The sequence below is a fragment of the Prionailurus bengalensis genome, chromosome B2 (genome assembly GCF_016509475.1).
Source record: "Prionailurus bengalensis isolate Pbe53 chromosome B2, Fcat_Pben_1.1_paternal_pri, whole genome shotgun sequence".
Taxonomy (NCBI): Eukaryota; Metazoa; Chordata; class Mammalia; order Carnivora; family Felidae; genus Prionailurus; species Prionailurus bengalensis.
In genome coordinates this window covers 135,357,343-135,379,941 of record NC_057349.1, presented here as the reverse complement: position 1 = coordinate 135,379,941, position 22,599 = coordinate 135,357,343, and the positions used below count along the sequence as shown (strand labels likewise).

At 45.9% G+C, this 22,599-nt stretch overlaps 2 protein-coding genes across 3 annotated transcripts in view; one reads left to right on the top strand and one right to left on the bottom strand.

Moving 5' to 3' along the window:
• Positions 1 to 22,599, bottom strand: part of PPP1R14C (protein phosphatase 1 regulatory inhibitor subunit 14C) — an 88,607-nt gene that overhangs the window by 52,982 nt on the left and 13,026 nt on the right. The window lies entirely within an intron of this gene.
• LOC122490092 (voltage-dependent anion-selective channel protein 3-like) lies at positions 1,357 to 2,498 on the top strand. The gene is given in 2 exon segments (XM_043592604.1): positions 1,357 to 2,043; positions 2,046 to 2,498. Coding segments are annotated over 2 exon segments (882 nt in total). The 5' UTR covers positions 1,357 to 1,358; the 3' UTR covers positions 2,243 to 2,498.

Here is a 22,599-nt window from a genome sequence, read left to right as displayed (position 1 = left end):
CCCAGGTAGGTCTGTGCTGTGCTGCTCCCTCAAAAGCAAGACGTGGAGTGAGGCTTGCTGCGGCAGTGGGCTAGGAGGCGGATGTGAGGTGTGCCCTTTCCGGTGGAAGCTTTAGGAGCCCACGGGTGCCTCCCAGGGCCCTCGCCCTGCCCTGTTGGTTATAGAAGCATGTTTCTAGGCAGAGCCTCATGGGTCTGGGTCCCTGAGTGACAGTAAAGAGCAGAACCCCCCATCAGTCAACACTGGATACAGAGCATTAGTGGGAAATAAGACATTATTTTTAGCCACTGAAATTTTTGATCGCTCCTGACCGCGACGTAATCCAGCCATTCTGGACTGACACCGTGAGCTGACCTGTCACTGGCAGCTGGAATTGTAAATGGTCGTTAGGCTCCTATCACAGACAGGAGGCTACAGGCCCTCAGACGGTGGAGGCTGGAGCCCCACACCCATGAGGAGGTGAGGCCAGACTCTCAGCATCTTCCAACCAACAGTTACTCATGGATATGCATTATTTGTCAGACACTGAGCTAAGTGCTAGGGATACGGCGGACTGTTGCTAGAAAATTCCTATGGACGCCGTGAGGAGGGGCCCCCTGGCAAGCTGAACAAAGTCAGGAAAGCAGCGAGGTAGCCGGCAAGGAGGAGAGTAAAGGAGAGATGGCCTGGGCCTCAGGAGGAGCAGCTCTGCATGTGGACAGGACAGTACGGGTGACTCAGCGATCAGACCGACTCCTACAGGCACTCTCCCAAGTGCTTCCCGTGCGATCACACCCTGTGTCCTCACAGCGCCCTAAAAGACAGGCCACACCATTGCTGTCATTTCATAAGCAAGGAAAGTGGCAGGAAATAGGAAGGAAGGAAGGAAGGAAGGAAGGAAGGAAGGAAGGAAGGAAGGAAGGAAAAGAAAGAAAGAAAGAAAGAAAGAAAGAAAGAAAGAAAGAAAGAAAGAAAGAAAGAAAGAAAGAAAGAAAGAAAAGGAAAGAAAAGAAGGAAGGAAGGAAGGAAAAAAAGAGAGAGAGAGAGAGAAAGGGGAAAGAAGTTAACTAGCACCCCAGCTAAACTGAGAGGCAGGAAAGTTAAGAACACATACATTAGAGGGGTGCCTGGGTGTCTCAGTCGGTTAAGCATCCGACTTTGGCTCAGGTCATGATTTCATGGTTCCTGAAACCATGGTTCGAGCCCTTCGTCGGGCTCTGTGCTGACAGCTCAGAACCTAGAGTCTGCTTCGGATTCTGTGTCTCCCTCTCTCTCTGCCCCTCCCCACTCATGCTCTTTCTTTCTCTCTCTCTCTCTCCAAAATAAATAAACATGAAAACAACTTTTTAAAAAAAGAACACATACGTTAGAAATTAGCAATGGTAGAGTGTTGCCTTGGCGGAGTGGAGACCAGCCCTCTGGTTGGAGGTATATGTAACACACTGACTTACTGTGACCTAGGGAAGGCTGCCAAAGATGACTTCAACAAAGGCTATGGATTTGGCTCGGTCAAAGTACGTCTGAGAACTAAGTCTTGTAGGGGGGTGGAATTTTCTACTTCTGGTCATGCTTACACTGACACAGAGCAAACGTCAGGCAACCTAGAGACCACGTATAAGGTCTGTAGCTACGGACTTGCCTTCACCCAGAAATGGAACATAGACGATACTCTTGGAACAGAAATTGCTTCACAGAATAAGTTGGCTGAAGGGTCGAAACGTACTCTCGATACCGTATTTGCACCGAACCCAGGAAAGAAGAGTGGGAAATGGAAGGCCTCCTACAAATGGGATTGTTTCAGTCTCGGCAGTAATGTTGATGCAGATTTTTCCGGACCGACCATCTTTGGCTTTGGAGGTTGGCTTGCTGGCTCTCAGACGAGTTTTGACACAGCCAGATCCAAACTGCCACAGAATGGTGTCGCCCTGGGTTACACAGCTGCCGACTTCCAGCTGCACATGCATGTGAGTGATGGCCCTGAATTTGGAGGGTCTGTCTACCAGGAGGTTAATGGGAAGATTGGAACATCAATCAACATTGCTTGGATGGCTGGCAGTAACAATACCCGGACTGTAGAACTTTTCTATCTGCTATAGGAAATAAGACGAGCCCGACCGGACTGGGTTATACTCAGACCCTTGGACCAGGAGTCAAACTGACCCTACCAGCTTTCACGGACAGAAAGAACGTCAATGCAGGAGGCCACGAGGTTGGGCTGGGATTTGAACGAGAAGCCTATTGTGGTTTTGAGGAAAGCATCTGATTTGTCCTTGGAGGTGAAGAGAGCCCACTATGTTTTGGCCTTAAAATTCTTCCGTGAAATTTCAAAAGTGCGAACTTCTCATTCTTCCAAAGAATTGCAATCCTCCCCACACTGAAGTGTAAAGATCGCAAGTGCGTTGTAAGGAAGGAACTTGAAGGCGTGCCCGAAGGTTGTCACACTTGCGCCGCGTTGCAGGTGATTTCCACTGTGTTATTTTATTTTACTTATTTTATTTTATTTCTATTTGAATTTTTTTTTAATGTTTATTTATTTTTGAGAGACAGGGAGAGACAGAGCACGAGCTGGGGAGGGGCAGAGAGCGAGGGAGACACAGAATCCGAAGCAGGCTCCGGGCTCCGAGCTGTCAGCCCAGAGCGTGACCTGGGGCTCGAACTCAACGAACCGCGAGATCATGACCTGAGCCAAAGCCGGACGTTTAATGAACTGAGCCACCCAGGTGCCTCTCCTCAGTGTTATTTTAAATGTGCTCATCAGGGAAACTGTGGTGACTGTTACAAAGGAAATGACCTGAGCCTCCAGCTTGTACATCACAGCCTACCTGCCCCACACCACTCTTTCATGACCTTTGGATATACTGGTCTCTGTGCTGTGGGAGAATCTTTGGTTTTCCGTCAGAGCAAAATAAAATAAACCCATCGTATTTGGAACATAATCCATCATCTGACTTCCTAGGGATGGTTTTCTTTCTTTTTTTTAGCATTTTTTTGTATTTTAGAAAGAGAGAGTGCAAGAAGGGGAGAGGGGCAGAAGGAGAAAGAGAGAGAGGGAGAAAGAGAAGAGAATCTTAAGCAGGCTCCATGCACAACATGAAGCCCGACACGGGGCTCGATCCCACGACCCTAGGATCATGACCTGAGCTGAAATCAAGAGTCGGACACTCAACTGACTGAGCCACCCAGGTGTCCCTGGGAATCTGGAATTAAAAAGGGGGAAGGAAGGCCTGCAGCAAAATGTGACGGCCGACACCCAGCCACGGGCGGTACCATCAGCTAACGGAAGTTGCCGGGTGCCCAGCCAAGGGATCAAAGGTATGAAAGGGGAATCAGCCGTTCCCACCTCTGGTAGATGAGTCAAGACCGTCACTCCTTGACCACGGGTCTCTCTGCTGGCCCATGTGTGCCCAGCTTTGGTTTGCTCAAAGACATAAATTCATTCCTCCGTTAACTCCTTCACAAATCCTCTGGGGCACCTGCCATGTGCACCTGTGTGCTCTGAGATACAATAATGAATAAACTGGTGTCGTGACTGCCCCAAAGGAGCCTTTCTTTCCAGTGGAGAAAAGAGACCCAACCTGGGGGTGAGAGCCCCCGGGCAAAACAGGGGTCCCTCATACACATCTTTGGCAGAAAGAAGCCCGACGCTTGTCCCCAAAACGCAAGCGATGGCGAATCACACCCTGTGGTCATAAAGGGAATGAGGTGGGGGAGGAGTCAAAGGGGCAGGCATCCATGTTCACCAGAGGGTGACCGGACCTGCCTGTGACCCAGAGAAGGAGCCAGAGAGTGAGTCGGCTCCTCCCTACTCCACAGAAGAGCCACCTCAACCCAAGATCGTAACAGGCCAAATGCTGGGCATCCCGTGCTGTCTGGGACACCTGTTTCCCAAGTTCGGCATATACAGCTGCACCACTGCACCTGCACGTTAGTTACTGAGAGCCCAGCCGTGAACTTCTGAGTCCATCTATATCAAAGAAGAAAATTATATTTAACCTGCCCGAGTTAGCTCATCAAATTTCGACAACCAGTCTTCCTCAAAAGCCTGAAGAATCTCTTTGACCTGATCGGAAGGGACCACTTAAAGTTGGCAAGCAAAACCACCCAAAACTTGAGAAATCGGTGAAGAGTCAAAAAGTGAGTATTACACCATAGCACATCTCTTTAGCTTTTTGAGATGCTTAAAGTCAATAGGCTTATAAATGTTCGCGTCAACATGAGATTTTACATAAATCACTGAAACTTTTCTGCTTTACTTACTCATCTAAAGAAATTCCCCAGGTTGATGACTCCAGTAGAAACAAACACAGAGGTTTGTAATGACTCTACCGTGACATTTGGAAGCACTTTTCTGAACATTGAACTTGCCTGAAGTCCTGAGACAAAATACAAAATTTTATTTTCCATTCTATTTCTTTTCTGCCAAGGTAGAGCGATAAAGTTGAATTTATATACCCATTTTCACCAACTCATTTTCCTTCTCATAATTTTAGGGCTAACTGTACTACAGAAAATCCAACCGAAATTTATAACTAACATCAGCCACGGTTGCTTGCTAAGAGTCCAAGAAAACTCATTACAAAAAAAAAAAAAAAAAAAAAAAAATCACTCCCTTTCAAATGCGAAATGTCTAAGTTACCACAGCAATCATGAAAGCTATAATCCACAAACCAGCAGAATATTTATGCTTTAAGTGGGTATTTATAGATTTCTATAATATCGTGCTTACTTGGTGACAGGTTCCACACTGTACAGTTGAAGGTATATGTATAATCGTCTCATTTGCTCATCGCAAGGACCCTGTAACATAGGTACACAGCTGCATTATTCCCATTTCCCAGTTGGGCAAATAGAGAGGTTGAATAGCTTGTTCCAAGGTACACAGTGTGGAATTAGTAGAGGCAGATTCAAACCCAGCAGGTCTGGACAGAGAGTATGCACCCTTGACTACCAAACTAAGATTGTCCCCTTGCTGACCACAACCTAAAGATCTATACACAGAAACCAATTTGGTGAAAGTGGCTGGATTCAGTCAAATAACAAAGTTAGGTTTTCTTTTTCTTTTCTTTTTTTTTTTAATGTATATTTATTTTTGAGAGAGAGGGTGTGAGTCAGAGAGGGGCACAGAGAGAGAGAGGAGGACCAGGGCTCCAAAGAAGGTTCTGGACTGACAGCACTGAGCTCGATGCAGGGCTCGAACTCACAAACCATGAGATCATGACCTGAGCCAAAGTCTGATACTTAACTGACTGAGCCACCCAGGTGCCCCTTCTTTTCTTTAATATCACTTATTCCCAGGCTATTTGGCTATAAAACCCATTTCAGACTTAGCATTTCCAAAAAACTAATTCACATTCTACCCCCACGTCCTATTTCCCACTTTATCTAGTAACTGCTATGGAAGAAGAAGGAAGAGGAGGAGGGGGGGAGGAGGAGGAGGGGGAGGACGGAGAGGAGAAGAAAGGGTAAACATATTGCAAACCATTTACTGCACAAAGTAATTTTACTTCAAGTCTCAAATTAGAGAAGCAATGAAAAAGAAAACCTGTCATAGCTCCAAATCAAAAATAAATCAAGTCACATTAATGAAAGACGGTAACAAAAATACACTCAAAGCATGTTCTGTTTGTCGGGAAGATGGTTCACACACACAGACTCCAAGCAGCCCCCAGTGGCTCAGCACTCCAGCGTGCTACAATTAAGGCGGAGGACAAAGCATCTTATTATATCTAGAAACCAGCCAGCTAGGCTCATATGTGACATTTTTCCTAATTAAGGTATAGGCAAGAAAACCATTATGTGCAAGAAACCACTTTGATACTTGGGAAGGGGGCTACCTGGGAAAACAGGAAGTGGAGAAAAAGGAAAGAGCAAAGGTGACAGAAAAGAACAATGCTAATTCACAGCTAAATATTCAAGATTCTTTTTTTTAATTTTTAAAAATGTTTATCCACTTTTGACGGAGAGAGAGAGAAAGAGTGCAAGTGGGGGAGGGGCAGAGCGAGAGAGGGAGACACAGAATCCCAAGCAGGCTCCAGGCTCCAGGCTCTGAGCTGTCAGCACAGAGCCCGACACGGGGCTCGAACTCACAAACCGTGAGATCATGACCCGAGCCGAAGTCAGAAGCTTAAGTGACTGAGCCACCCAGGTGCCCCTAAATATTCAAGATTTTTTTTCAAGTTCTGCCATACTATTAAAATGTGTCCTCTCAGGACAACCTGAATCCTGAAGCAGAAAGGAAGAAAAAGGTCCACCTGTGCCCCCCCCCCCGGAAAAAGCACCCAACAACCATTGCCAAGGTAGAGATGGGTTCCATGGCAGGCTAGGCAGCACTCGTGAAGAAGCTTTCCTAAAATGCCAGCCTCGCCGGAAGCAGCCAGCCACTTCCTGGCAAACAGATGAAAATAGAGGGAGTAAAAATTGCAATTCTGAAGACAGAGCTACTTGAGTTCCCTTAAAAAACTAGACAAATAGATACAGAGAGAGAACATAGATCACCTCGGTTAATTCTCACAACATCTCATTATCACCAGTTCTACAGATGAAGAAGCCAAAGAACAGAGAGGCTTAGTAACTTCCCCAGGATCACACAGTCAGTAGGTGACTCCAACCCTCGTCTTCCTGACACACTATGCGTGGTGTTATTCTTGGGTTTCATCCCACCCACTAAAAAATAACAATAAGGTTGCTTCATTTCACAAATGTAAGAGTCATCATGAATATTTGTATCAGTCTGAAAAGCCGCAAGATTTAACAGGAGACAAATACTTGAGGACTCAGACTCTAACAAAGGGTAAATCTGCAGTTAGTTTCCACTTAAAAAGATAGGTCCCAGGGGCGCCTGGGTGGCTCAGTCGGGGTTGACCGTCAGACTTCGGCTCAGGTCATGATCTCACGATCTGTGAGTTCGAGCCCCGCGTCGGGCTCTGTGCTGACAGCTCAGAGCCTGGAGCCTGCTTCGGATTCTGTGTCTCCCTCTCTCTCTGCCCCTCCCCTGCTCACACTCTGTCTGTCTCTCTCAAAATTAAATAAACATTAAAAAATTAAAAAAAAAAAAATAGGTCCCTGTGGCCACGCCCCCAAGTCTGGGGGACTCTCTGCCGCTGGGCAGCCCATGCCCCTCACAGTGGGGATGAAGGCCTGTGTGCGGGCCGTCCCTCCTCCCTGGGTCTCTCTCCAGGCCTCCCCACACTGGCCCTACTCTCGGGACAGGCAGACACCACAGGAGGAAGTGAATTGGGAGGGTATTTTAGGAAGTAGAACAGAGCTTTCGAAAGGACTACACTCATAATAACAGACAGGCTCTAGAAAGCTAACAAGCACAGCTGGCTGACTTTCCCCAGAGAACTTCCTCTGCCTGCAGCACACACGTCTGGAGCCAGTCATCCAAAAAGCACACGCATCTCATTTTTTCTCCTTCTCTGTGAATGAAGAAATTAGTCACCTGTGAGATTTGAAAATCCACATATCAGAGTGTACCTAGATGCCTCCCTATCTCCTCTGGCTGGGTCAAGGGCATTGAGACAAACAAACGGCGGCTAGCGATGTCTTCCTCTCGGGCGATCGCTTCCAGTCACTGACACGACCACCGACAGCACGAAGATCCCCTTTAGAATTTCTGACACGGCATTTTGTACCACCACGATAATTTTGAAAGCCAGGTATCATTTTCTCTCTAGTGATCCCGCAAGTCAGAAGAGGAAACAAAGCGATCAAGGTGATGCGTCCATTTCTGTGCTTAGGTTAGACATATCTCTTTGGTTGAGCTATCTCCGGTAGGTCTATAAATCAATCGTACTGACTTTACTTAAACTGAAGAAGTGAACTAAAAGGGCTGGTCATGCATATGAGCAGAGTCACAAATCTCTGCCGGCTGTAACTCCCCTTCCTTCCAGGTGTAGCCCAGAGTCTCCAGAGATTCCTGAGCGGGTCCCCCACCCTCTCTGTCATCCCACATAGGGCTTCCATTGGCCCTGTGGCCCCAACACACTCCCCTGCCCACACTTGGCGTTTCCTCCAGCCTCCTACATGAGCTGACTTACCAGGCAGACCATCTGGACCCTTCATCCAGGCCCCCCAACGTGGCTTCCGGGTGGGCCCAAGACAGGTCACTATAAGCCTTTCCAGTGAGAGGCCAGCCCCCGATCACAGGCTGCAGACAGACAAGGAGGGCACAAAGCCTGTGCCCAAAGGCCGCATAGTACCTGCTGGTGTGGTGAGGGGCCATCTTGGGTGCCAGGAGACACACACACAAAGCCCTCTAGGAGATTATGGTCACAGTGCTCAGCCATGGGGGAGAGCATGTTTCCAAGCGAGGTAAAACTTGACTGTACAGAAAACAGGGAAAACACAGACAGCAAAGAGAAGCCCATCTTCCTGGCTGGAGATGCAGCCTCCGTGGTAACGTCTGTCCCCATCTATTCACTGGGAGAGTCACTGGACAGGCGGGCCGCTGGGGTTCTGAAGCAGGTCCCAGTGGCCCAATAAAGTAGCTCTCCCCACCCACTCTCTACCCCCCTCTCCCAGGAAGAGAGGGACAGGAGCACACAGAAAGGAGAAGAGAAGGCATGGTTAGGCATGAAATCGCTACATCTCCAGAAACGTTCCATTGGCCCCTGGGACGCTCCACATATGACCCAGTGTTTACACTCCTTGCTGTCAGTAGACAGAGTCCAGTTCTCAGTCACACTGGCAGGAATTCGCACTCCTTATCTACCAAGATAGTTCCCTTCCCAATATAAAACTGGCCTCAAGGCGCCATTAAGCGAGACCCATATATAGGCCCAAACAACCATTTCGATTCCCATCTCTTCTCCCCAGATCGCGTCACAGAAACAACAAAAGCGAGTACATCTTAGTTCTTCTGGAACTTGCCGGATGCATCTCTTGAAGCAGAAGCTCATTCCCCTTCTGACTGACACACAGTGTGTGTGTGTGTAGCGGGGGGGGGGGGGGGGGGGGGGGGGGGGGGGGGGGGGGGGGGGGAAGGCCTGCATCCTTTCTGCTGAGGGTTAAGACTGGCTTATCGGTGTCCGGAGGGCAAAGTGATGTCAGCAACTTCTACAGCAAAACCACCCAGCAAACAATGTGTCGGGAGCTAGGCCCGACTTTGCAGACTGGGAGGCCCTTCTATGAAACGAAAGGGTGTGTGTGTGCATGTGAACTAGTTGAAGATGATAAAAAAAAACTCTACTGGCTCCGAGAGGCCAATCCACGAATCCACCAAAACACCACAAAAAAAGAAACAGCTTGCGAGTGAGACCAAGAACTCGTCCTTCGAACAAACTAAGAAAGTTGTTACAATTACTGAGCCCAATGACTTTTTTCGGTATTTCCAATAAGGCTGCGTAGAAAGAAACAGGATGCTGTTCTCCCGTCATCCCTTTGGACAATCAAGGGGAAAGGTCAGTTTAAACTGAGTGATAAGCCTTGACGCAGGAAACAAGACTTGAGGTAGTTGCAAGTGAACCAGACACAAAGTGTGCCAAGGGTACCCTGCCTCGAGCTTAGTTTTTAGGAGCAATTCCTGGCTTGGTAACGCACGGAGGCCAGGGGCACCCCCGTACAGATGACAATTGATCCAGGCTGTCCCGTCCAGCCTGGCCAACAGGACTGGCTGCAAGCATTCATTGCATGGGCTCCACCCCCAACCCCCACAGCCCCTCACCTAGTGGAGCCCGACAGGGTCCCTCCCGTTTACTGCTATCACGAGAACCCCTTCTCCAGAAAACTAGGTAATCAATCAAAGGATACACCTACAAGAAAAGGAAAAATAAATAAATAAAAGAAAGCACAGGCCATGTCGGGCCAGCGTTCTAAATACCCACAGCAGGGTTTTTAATTCTTCTTCAGTAGAATAACTTATGACTTAGGTGTGACAGGTCTGAGGATCCTGTTATCAGGGAATCTTGGCATGTTCAGGACCCAACGTGGCCATCAAGGCCAGCAAACCCAAACATCAGTGAAAAATACCACAGGTATGCTTGCGGTTGAACTGCATTTCCCAAAACAGGCCAGGGGTATGATGTCCAGGTTTTATTTTAACCGATTCTGAGAAAAACAGCAGCCTCAAACCTAGCAGAGGGAAAAAAGCCATGTGCTATGGTTACTCAATAACACACGGTTAGATGCTATAAAATGATTAAGCACTAGAACAGGGAAAGCACACAAGGTAAGAGTTCTGGGAATTACCTACCCCCTGTCCTGGGGGGAGCAAATCACCACCCAGAAAATGTCGGAGCGACTTTCTTGCACTTAGAAATGCTCTACACTTGGAAGCTTGCCTTCCTTTGTGCTTTTAATGGGTAAAGTAATATTTTACAAAGGAAATTAGCGAGCAGTCATAAAGAGCAAGGAGTGAAAGATATATAAAGGTTCACAATGGTAATGAACTCACGGTTTCAAAAAATACACTCAGCGTATCAAAGTTCTATAGCCTTAAGTAAATGACCACTCTGACTTCACGAAAAGAGGAAGGGACTCCCCTGAAGCAGATGCCCGATACCCAGCCTACAGGGGACAAACCTACCCGCTCCACCAGCTCGTCTGTGTCGCTCAGTGAGGTATTGGATCTTTCTAAAGACATTTTTAATGTTTATTTATTTTTGAGAGGGAGACGAAGTATGAGCCGAGAGGGGCAGAGAGAGACACACACACACACACACAGAGAATCTTAAGCAGACTCCAGGCTCTGAGTTGTCAGCACAGAGCCTGACACGGGGCTCGAACTCATAAACCGTGAGCCGAAGTCAGACACTTAGTCAACTGAACCACCCAGGCGTCCCTAATGGATCTTTCTATGCCTGGTTTCCACCCTTTTGAAACAACACTGGTGAAAATACCCAGCTCAGAGATTTGTTAAGGGGATGAAGAGTTCATGTGGGAAAGGACGTTGAATAAAGCCCAGAACCTAGTAACCGCTATGTGAGTTACCATTATCATTACTGATTTGGACTGTATCACTTGGTCAAGAGTAATCAAGTTCCATAGCAGCTCCAGAGGCAAAGTTTAAGCCATGAATAATATGTTTCAAATAAAATGAGACTCTCTTCACTATTAAATATCAAACGATGTTCCAGGAAATCACACTTATTTAAAACACATTTATTCAACAAAGACTATCTGCTGGACTTGGAAAGTCCATATCCTCTAGGCGCTTACAGTCAAATTGGGAAGATTAGATGCACGCCCATAAGAAAGCACATCGCAGGCAGCATATGGTAAGTGCCAGCTGAGAGATACTGAATTTATTCTAATTGATTTATAAATACTAAGAAGCACTGGGTAAGCAGATTGGTTACAGCTTAAAATGAAAAAAAAAAATCATGGAAATGAGGTTTCAGTTGGGCTTTGGAGGATGAGTAGGCTCCTCACCAAGAAAAAGGAAGGGTTTGGGGAAGGAATATTGGGAATGGCATGAGCAAAACTCATAGGGCCATCTTGAATTTGAGATAAGAGACTAGAGTGCTTAAAAACCTAAGGTCTACAGACTGTCTCAGTCCAAATCCTTATTCACCAAGATACTGGCTGTGTGACCATGGCCAGTTACTTACCCTTTTTGTGCCTCAGTTTCCTAAGCGGCCAGCCTCATAGGTACTGTCCAAAAGACTGAATAAGATAAAGCATTATAGGAAGACACAGATTCTACACATGGAAGGACTCAAGACTGGCCATTGTGTGGTAGGAGGCAGTGTTAAGGACGCTACCAAGAGACCCGCCTGTCCGAAGGACTCTAGAAGGCTGGAGCTGAACCTGGAAAGTGGTGCAAAGTCATGTTGGAAGGCTAGAAAAGAAGGCGTGGAGAGTGCAGCTGTCATTCAGTGAGAGTTTTGAGCCACCTGATAAGAGTCAGTCTTCTGATGGCTCACCTGGCAGTTCTGGGCAGCTTACAAGGTCAGAGAATCTGGGGACAGGAATCCAATAATATGACAGGGTCCACATGTGGGTAGTAAGGAGCTGGGGCTAAGTTCACGCACTTTCACAAGAATGGAGAAGGGCAGGTATAAGGGACTGGATTAGATGGCTCAGCATCGGTGGGACACGAGAGAAGTCAAAGACAAACTCCACTAGATGAGATGTGATGTCCTGGATTAGGTCCCGCCAGAGAAAAAAGACATTAGTGGGAAAAGACAAAACAAAAAAAAAAAGGGGGGGGAATCCGAATAAAGACTGTAGTTTAGCTAATTGTAGTGTACCAACGTTGATGTCTGGGTTTTGATAAATGTACATCATAAGACATTAACATTAGAGGTAGACAGGTGACGGGGAAATGGGAAAACCCATCAGTACTATCTTTGCAACCCTTCTGTAAATCTAAAATTATTTCCAAAACGAAATAAAATTATTTCACTCTTTTGGAGCGATTCATCACACCATCAATAAAAAGAGGAAAGCCACAGCAAGTGCCACATTGGCCTTGAGAGGATTTGACTGCATGATGTAGACAACAATATGGCTGCCGTGAGACCAAGGGGACACCCAAGCATGGGATGTGATAACATGGCCTTGTGCCCACATCCAGCCATGTGAGGAATCTAGACGAATCTGGACCCTTAGGGATGTGGAATGGCCCGACTGTCCTCTCAGCTTCCCAAGCTCACATTCCTTGCCAGGAGCCCATCCCCCCACCCATTATACACAGCACCCACACAGCCACTGCTTCCTGTTACGCAACCGTGCCCACCAGGAAAGGTGTCAGCATTTCCAAAGACCTTTACCCTCAGAACTCAGGAGTTTCTATTTTGAGGCCCATGACACACCAAGTCTTCTTAAGGAAAGACGAAATATCCATAACACCAACTTCCAATAGTGTAAGGGAAGAATGATCACCAGCTGGTGAGCAGCAGAGCCGGGTTTGAGGTTCAGGCCTGCCTCGCTCTGTCCTTCCCACCACACCACAGGGCCTCCTACGGGAGCCCTGATACGGTCTGCCGCATTAACACACACACACCAAGATACAGCTTTACAAAAGAGCTCAAAAACCATGTCATACAGGCACCGATGCCCCAGGGTTAGAAAGATCTTCTAAAAACCTGTCTCATCTCCCTGGCCCAACAGAATCGCATATTTCCGATCTATCATAACTTAAACTATTAGTTCTGAATGTCAGAGATACCATATAATGAATATATAGGTGTATGTACATACATCCATATAGGCTTTGCATATACACATACCTATGAGTAAATATACAATAAGCACATATAGGTTAAATAAAACCTGTACGATAAATATCCTTTATAGATGGGTGATGAATTGGTAAAATAAATTCTTCATCAAAAAATAGGAGATACTGGGATGCCTGGGTGGCTCGGTCGGTTGAGCGTCCGACTTCGGCTCAGGTCACGATCTCACAGTTCGTGAGTTCGAGCCCTGCGTCGGGCTCTGTGCTGACAGCTCAGAGCCTAGAGCCTGCTTCCGATTCTGTGTCTCCCTCTCTCTCTGCCCCTTCCCCACTCATGCTCTGTCTCTCTCTGTCTCTCAAAAATGAATAAACGTTAAAAAAAAATTTTTTTTTAAATAGGAGATACTGAACACCTACCACATAATAAGGGCTAAAAACCATTTGCTGATTTTACTTAACGACGTGGCATTCTTTAAATTAATCCCTACAAACACAGCATGTCTGCGCCACATTATGAAATCAGGAATCAGGTTATTTTCATGAGAACGAAGTTGGAGAAGCAGCAGGAGAAAGAGATTAAATTCCAGTCCTGGCTTGGAGCCTGACCAGCCCGTGTCCCTTCACTTTCAAACGTGTCCGTCAGTCGTGGGTTCTGCACCCACGAGACAATCCGAGCAGCGAAAGCCTGGGACTATCCTTTTACTGGGCTATAGACGGAATGAAAATGGCAGGGAGAGAGGTCAGAATGGATGATCGCTGAGCTCTCTTTGAACTGTGAGCGTCTGGGGTTGTCTTCGAGAGTTATTCGGATTGCAGTTATGCTCAGATACGGTGGCACAGTATCCCCCGCCCGTGAGGGGCTGGGTATGTGCTGGAAAGGGCTCACAGCTCATGAGAGGCAGCTGTTAAATATCCAGGAATTTCATGACCCAGCTAGTAAGTGGGGGTCATTAAAAATTTAATTGTATAAGCATACAAGTAGCGTTTCAAGTAAAACGACGTTAATAAATACTGCAAACTTACTACTTTTTAATGACTTTATCACATTTCACTCTTATCCACCCTCTTGAGGGTCCTTGCATCTATTGTCTCTGGATGGAAGAAACCCTCGTCCCTGCTCCACACTCAGTGACTTCCCCATGGTAGCCTGAAATCAACCATGGACGGAGATTCCACAGCAAGGAAAACTTCAAATGCTATCAATCAGGGTTTGTTTGTTGGTTTGTTTGTTTTCCTGAGAACCAGTTGTTGAACATTTACCAGCAACCCACCAGATACCTGTGCCCTTCAAAGACAAAGATAAGCGGGAAACTGCACTGTGTGGGGGGTGGGGAGGGGAAGCAGTTAGGGGAGACAGGGAGGTGGGGGAGAAAGGGATAAAGAAGGGTAGGGAGAGGAAGGGGAGAGAGAGGAAGAGAGAAGGAAGACAGGGAGGGAAAGAGAAAAATATTTACTACCCCGGGGGGAACAATGGTTCTACGTAAGCAAATTATTTCAGATAACCAACATCTGGACTCTTTTTCTGAAAATCTCTCTAAATGTATTACTCATGTGCCTGCCTTCTGAAGCAGAGGCTACCAACAGAATTAATATTTTCTTAATGACTCAGGTCAGTCCTGTGAGCAGACGTTCTATTGTGCTACATGACCTTCCAGGCCACTGACACGCATAGAGCTCTTTTTGTCTTCCATGAGTTGGCTCCAATCTTCTGAGCTTTTTATAGATTCTCTGTCAACCCCCTTACTGTCAGGCTGTCAGCTGTCACTTGTAGACTTTCTCCCAGTACTTCTATCGAGCAGCCTCGTTAGTATGTTGCTTCTAAATCGCAGTGAACTGAGAAGTCAGGAGACCAGGCTTTTTAGAATTGTGGCAAAAGTTAACAGGAAATGTACTCTCGCAAGCCCAAGGCTCTCTCCGGTAAATAAAAAACATCAGCCCTAGGGTGGCTCCTCTGGTTCTCGAAGTTACCCATCTGCTCACAGGCTCGTCACTATGTTCCAAATGGTTACGGTTGCAGAATTAGCGACCTCTGGATAGCTGAGATTTCCACTAAGTATATAAAACATTGAGTGAGACAAACTAAAAGCTAAACAGAGACAACATTAACGAATATGAAGGCGAGTAAAAGTTCTGTCATGTAAGTGATACTCTACAGCACAGACACCCTGTTCTGTGGCCAGTCTGTTTCCTTTGTCTGAGGCGGAGGGCAGAGCCGGCCATGGCCCAGCTCCATGGCTGCCTCTTCCAGTGTCCCATCTTCCAGCTAATGCCCAGGGCTGGCCCCACCTTAGACCATCTGCCCACCCCACCGTTCCTCATTCACATCCCTGGAGGGAGGCAAGGAGCAGAGAGATCCAGTGCCATGAGCCAGGACACGACGATAACTGAGCAAGATGGTGGCTGGGGAGAAGCCATCGATAGACAGGCCCCCCAAAGGACAGGTACCAAGGCAACAGCAGCCTCCTGCACACCACCCACTTGTAGTACGACCTGATTGAAGGACACTGACTGGCCCCTTCTGGGCACAGTGCCAACCTCTTGAAAATGCATGTCTCTATTTCCCTGAATGTGGTCTTTGGGCTGCCACTAAATTCTGAAACTAAGAAAAGTATTTAACTGCTCATTGAATTCACTAGATGAAACAGCGTGCTTAAAAAAAATCAACCTCTTTCCTTTTGTAGGGTTTTATTTGTTTTTAAAATATTCTGATAGCAACATAAAAGTTCTAATCCTTAGGCCTATTGTCTGTTTACCCATACTGACACACACACACACACAAATTTTAAATAACTATAATAGAACAGCAAAGCCATCCCCAAAATAGAAGAAAATTCCAAAAACTTCCCTTCTTGTACAGAGTATTTCACTTGTAAAGAAAGAAGCATTTGGGGCGCCTGGGTGGCGCAGTCGGTTAAGCGTCCGACTTCAGCCAGGTCACGATCTCGCGGTCTGTGAGTTCGAGCCCCGCGTCAGGCTCTGGGCTGATGGCTCAGAGCCTGGAGCCTGTTTCCGATTCTGAGTCTCCCTCTCTCTCTGCCCCTCCCCCGTTCATGCTCTGTCTCTCTCTGTCCCAAAAGTAAAAAATAAAACGTTGAAAAAAAAAAAATTAAAAAAAAAAAAAAAGAAAGAAAGAAAGAAGCATTTAACTTGTATAGAAAGAAACAACAAACATTCTAAAATTAAAAATAGAAACTCCGAAAAGAAACCCATTATTGAACAGTCCTACTTTATACCTGGCACATAGTAGGCCCATAACAAAGTGGGTATCCTCTTTGTGAAGTGGATGGATGGTTGAATAGATACAGCACTACTGACCAGATAGTCTGAGGTCAGGACTTTGAAGTTCAGGACTTTGATCAGCAGGATGGGTCCAAAACCATATTTGGGCATGGTGAAGAAATAGAATTAACTAGTCAAGTAAAGTCTTTTCTAAAATGAAATCTGAGGGGCGCCTGGGTGGCGCAGTCGGTTAAGCGTCCGACTTCAGCCAGGTCACGATCTCGCGGTCCATGAGTTCGAGCCCCGCGTCAGGCTCTGGGCTGATGGCTCGGAGCCTGGAGCCTGTTTCCGATGCTGTGTCTCCCTCTCTCTCTGTCCCTCCCCCGTTCATGCTCTGTTTCTCTCTGTCCCAAAAATAAAAATAAAAAACGTTGAAAAAAAAAATTAAAAAAAAATAAAATAAAATGAAATCTGAGTATCTTTTCTTTGAGCCTGAGCCCAGGGATTTTGAATACTCCTGCCTTAAGGCAAGTTGAGACCTTCTCCTTCAATAGCTGATATTTACTAACCATTTACCATTTTAGCACATGCGCCATTGTGCCAGGTAATGGAAATGGAGTATCGTGAGCAAGAAGGGAAGGCCCAACCCAACATTAAAACACACTCACCAGAATCTATAGTAGAGCCACACAGAGGAGGTCCCCTGATTTGTGACTACAGTGCACTGGGGAGAAGATCATCTCCAATGAATGGTACAGGGTCAACTGGAGGGAAAGAAATGAACCCGATCCCTACCTTATACCATACACAAAAATCAATTTCAGCTAGATTACCAATCTAAATATAAAAGGTAAAACAATGAAGCCTCCAAAAGATAACAGAGGAGAACATCTTCATGACCTTGAAGCAAACAAAGATTTCTTAAACAGGATGTGAAATGCCCTAACCATGGAGCAAAAAACTGGTCAATTGACAATATTAAGAACTTCTCATCAAAAGACACTTAACATTAAAAGGGTAAAAAAGGCAACTCACAAAATAGGAGGAAATACTCAACACATATTTCTGACAAAAGACTGATAGCTAGGGTGTATAAAGATTGGTAGTCAGGATACATAAAAATCAGTACGTCAGACAACCCAACTCAAAAGATTTGAACAGGCACTTCACAAAGAGGATACCCAAAGTATCAAGAGGCATATAAAAGGGGCTGAACTTTCGAAGTCTTCAGGTAAACGTAAATGAAAACCACAATGTGGTAGTGTACCACACAGTTAAAATGAAAAAGGGAAAATACTAAGTGTTGGCAAGGATGGGACTTTCATATACTGCAGTGGGAATGTGAGTCCATATAACTGCTTTCAGCTGCCACGTAAAATCTTCTGGAATTACCCAGGAAAGCTGAACATACACACATCCCATAAGCCAGCAGTTTCACCACTACGTACATAACCGAGCAGAAACGCAAACATATGTTCACCAAAAGACATGTGCAGTAATGTTCCCAGCAGTTCAATTCAGCACAGTCCCAAACTGGAAACCTTTCAGATGCCCATCAAAAGCAGAACAGATTAAAAAGAAGTGTGATAGATTCACACATGGAATATTCCATGGCAACCAAAATGAGTAAGCCTCAATGGCATGCAACAACCTGGGTGTATCTCACGTCCTTAATGCTGAACAAGAGAAGTTCTTTAAAAAGGCAAATGAACCAGATTACCTTGGAGTGGGGTAGGGGGCTAATGATGGAGAGGGGGCACAATAGGTAGTCCTGTGGTGTTAGCAATGTTCCTCCACTTCTTGATCTGGATAGTGGTTACATGGTGGGTTCAACGTGAGAATATTCATCAGCCTATCCACTCCGGATTTGTGTGCCTTGTGTGTCACGCTAAAAGAGAGGTTCTTCAAAAAATACTTCCATGCAGGGGCGCCTGGGTGGCTTAGTCAGTTAAGCATCTGACTTTGACTCAGGTCATGATCTCACGGTTCTTGAGATCAAGCCCCGGGCTCTGTGCTGAGAGCACAGAGCCTGCTTGGATCCTCTGTCTCCCCCTCCCCCACTCGTGTGTGCTCACTCTCTCTCTCTCTCTCTCTCTCTCTCTCTATTTTTTTTTTTTTTAAATACTTTCATTCAGGTGGCACAGTCGGTTAAGTGTCCGACTCTTGGTTTTGGCTCAGGTCATGACCTCCTGGTTCATGCGATCAAATTCCACGTAGGGCTCTACATTGACAGCATGGAGCCTGCTTGGGATTCTCTCTCTCTCTCTCTCTCTCTCTCTCTCTATCTCTCTCTCTCTCTCTGCCCCTCCCCCCACTCACACACACACACCTGTACTCTCTCTAAAGAAAAAAAAAAAAAAACAACTTTCATTCCTGACGTCATCTCTCATTTCTTTCTGTCCCTAGTCCCTCAACCACGTCCAGGTCCATCCTGCCTCAGGGTCTTAGCAGTAACTGAGCCCCCCAGGGAGAAAGCTCATGCTCCCTGATCTCTGCACAGCTGGTGTCATCTCTCATCACGTAGGTCCAGGTTCACATGTGACAAACTTCCCCAGAGATGCCCTTCTCATGACCTGAACCCACTTTGGTTTACCTACTGTGTTTATTTATAGAACACAGGGACTTTGCTTCTTGGGTTCACCGCAGTATCCCTAGCACCCATACCCTTAGCATCTCAAAATTCATCTGGCACGTTTACCCAACTGATTTGAAACGTATAGCCACATAAGAGCCTGCCTGTCGATGTTTACATCAGGTTTATTTATAACTGCCAAAAACCTGAAGCGACCAAGATGTCTCCAGTAACAGGATGGACAAATAAACTGTGGTACGTTTATACAGTGGAACATTACTCAGTTATAAAAACAGATGAGCTGTCAGGCCACAAAAAGACACACATGAATACTAAATGCACATTGCTAAGTGAAAGAAGCCAGTCTGAAAAAGCTATGTACTATATGGCCCCAATTAGATAACATTCCAGAAAAGGCAAAATGTTGGCAATGCTGAAAAGATCAGTGGTTGTAACGGGCCTGGGGAGAAGTGGAAATAGATGAATGGAGGGAGCACAGGAGATTTTTTAGAGCGATGAAACTATTTGATGTGACATTGGAAGACAGTCTACATGACACTCGGCATTTGTCAAAGCCCACAGAACTTTATGGCACAAAGAATAAGTCTTATGGGTGGTTCAGTTGGTTAAGGGTCCAACTTCAGCTCAGGTCATGATCTCACGGTCCATGAGTTTGAGCCCCGTGTTGGGCTCTGTGCTGAGAGCTCAGAGCCTGGAGTCTGCTTCAGATTCTGTGTGTGTGTGTGTGTGTGTGTGTGTGTGTGTGTGTGTGTCCCTCACCCACCCACGCCCTGTCTCTCTCTGTCTCTCAAAAATGAATGTTAAAAAAATAATAAATCTTATGATGTACAGTTAAAAAAAATCACTTAGGAGCCCGGGGGATGCTAGGCGGGAATGCAGAAATTGACAAGGCAGTCTAACTGTAGTACAAATGCATGAAACAACCTCACTGAAGGAAGGAGGTGCGGACCTGAGCAACTGGAAACGAGCACAGTCTGTACGAGTGAATGCAAAAGAAACCACACACAGGCGCCACGTTCTAGTTCATAATGTTGTTTCCCATGGCAGTCTAGCCATCCAAAAAGATAAGGACACTCTGATTTCCAAAAGCATTCTGTATGTTTATCCTGCAATGTAAAGAATGGAGTAGGACAAAAATTGTTAGCTTACTTTCTCCTTAATTAATTGCAATTAAAAATAAAAAACCGGGGGCGCCTGGGTGGCTCAGTCGGTTAAGCGTCCGACTTCAGCCCGGGTCACGATCTCGCGGTCCGTGAGTTCGAGCCCCGTGTCGGGCTCTGGGCTGATGGCTCAGAGCCTGGAGCCTGTTTCCGATTCTGTGTCTCCCTCTCTCTCTGCCCCTCCCCCGTTCATGCTCTGTCTCTCTCTGTCCCAAAAATAAATAAATGTTAAAAAAAATTTTTTTAATAAATAAATAAAAATAAATAAAAATAAAAACCGCCTGGCGGCCTCAAAAAGTGAAGGCTGCTCTTAATATTGTAAAGCCCTGTGACGGAAGAGTGCACGTCACTGAGGAGCGGGGAGCCCTTGTCTTTCCGGTGACAACGGTCGGGGTATCCACACCCACGTTTTTTTTTTCAAAATAACTTTCGATTTCTCATATAAAAGGCATACGTGTTCACTGTACAAAACATAAATGAATAAAAATTACCCATAATGACACAAAAACAGCACTATTAGCATTTATCGCAGATTTTTGAAGCCCTTTTTCTAGGCACAGATGAAAGAAACCTATGACACGATTTTTATCCAGAGTGAATGTTATATGATGACAGATATATTATTACTTAACTCCAATGTGATAATTCTCTTGAACTAAAAAGGTAATTCTCTTAAAGCAGCCCTACAAGATTTTTCTTTCTAAGACATTGGACTGGGTTATTCCATATTCATAAAACCTGGTGTGTGACCAAATTTTGCAACAAAGGCCTAAACCCCATCAAAAAAAAAAAAGAATCGGGGCGCCTGGGTGGCGCAGTCGGTTAAGCGTCAGACTTCAGCCAGGTCACGATCTCACGGTCCGTGAGTTCGAGCCCCGCGTCAGGCTCTGGGCTGATGGCTCAGAGCCTGGAGCCTGTTTCCGATTCTGTGTCTCCCTCTCTCTCTGCCCCTCCCCCGTTCATGCTCTGTCTCTCTCTGTCCCAAAAATAAATAAACGTTGAAAAAAAAAAATTAAAAAAAAAAAAATCAAAACAAAAAATTCCAAAAGCCTCTGTTCTCTTTTTGGCCAAAGAGCGTAGCTTTAATTTGTTTTTGTTTTCTGTTTTTGTTTTTTTAATGTTTATTTACCTTTGAGAGAGCGTGTGTGAGCAGATGAGAGGCAGAGAGAGGGAGACACAGAATCCGAAGCAGGCTCCAGGCCCTGCGCTGTCAGCACAGAGCCCCGCGTGGGGCTTGAACCAACGAACCGCGAGATCGTGACCTGAGCCGAAGTCGGATGCTTTACTGACTGCGCCGCCAGGTGCCCCAATTTGAATATTTTTATTAAGAAGGCAGAATCGATCATGGCAAAAAGAGCATAAATGTTGCTAATGGCGCTTTCATAAATATCCTAGGCTTTTCTTGGGATGATTTTTTTTACATTAACAATCCTCAAAACGCCCCTGGAAGGGCTGTTATCATTTAAAAGGGGAAATTAAAGGAAGCCGGAGGATGACAACTCACAACCACATTGTGAGCAAAGGGCCCTGCGGGGAGCCCGCCTCGTCCTTCTGAGCAGACCAAGCCCATTCCTGCCCCAGGGAGACGGGAGCATCTATCCTATAAGGCAGCGCCCTGCACTCGGGCATTAAGCGTGTAAAAAGAACCCCATGAGTGCAACCAGTAGGGATCTCTTAAATGAGACCACCTATTTTCCACCACCAGCAAGAAGCCATATGTAGGAACTTCTCCTCTTGTTTTGATTTTGTACAGTGGGGCCAGAGGGGAGAAGATGGTCTGAATTCCTTGAGAAGAAGGGCTAGGTCCACGCCACGCCCACCAGGCCCGCTTAGCGCTCACAGCCTTGCCCCCCTGGAGGCGGAGTGGGCCAGTGTCTTCGTCATGATGGCTGCGTGGAGAATTTGCACCTCACTAAGTGTTTTGTATGTTCTCTGCATCTCATTCTCTGCCCTCCTTCACTGTCTTAAGTGGCTTCGTGCAGGGCAATTTACAGTAAGGTGTCAATTGATAAATACAGCAGTTTCTCATCTTCTTTAGAGTAATGAGCTAACTCGAACTTGGAATATTTCACTTATAAAATACAGCCCACTATCCCTCCCTGAAGTTTAACATGAGAATATCCCAGAGGTTTGAGACATGACTGGCAGCCAAATGCTTTTAAAGTCTCAGGCTAGTTTAGATGATGGTCTGTTTACCAAAATACACACGTTTTTATTTAAACATCCATCCATAGAAACTGCTTCTGGCATAAGAGTACTGAATGCTGAACCATCTGGGGTTTGATGAAGAAATGGAATATTCTAGCTTAACAAAAGGCACTTGTCTACCAGAGATAGTACGTGTTATTTTTTTTTTAGTTGTAATATTTGTAGGCCATTTTCATGATAGCAAGCATAATCATGTTTCAGCACCAAATCAATGACTCATTTTCTCTTGACTTGTTAGAGCGCCACACCCCATCACAAACACAAGAAAAACCAGTTGACTAATTAGAATTGTTACGTGGCTTATTAGCTCATAAAAACTG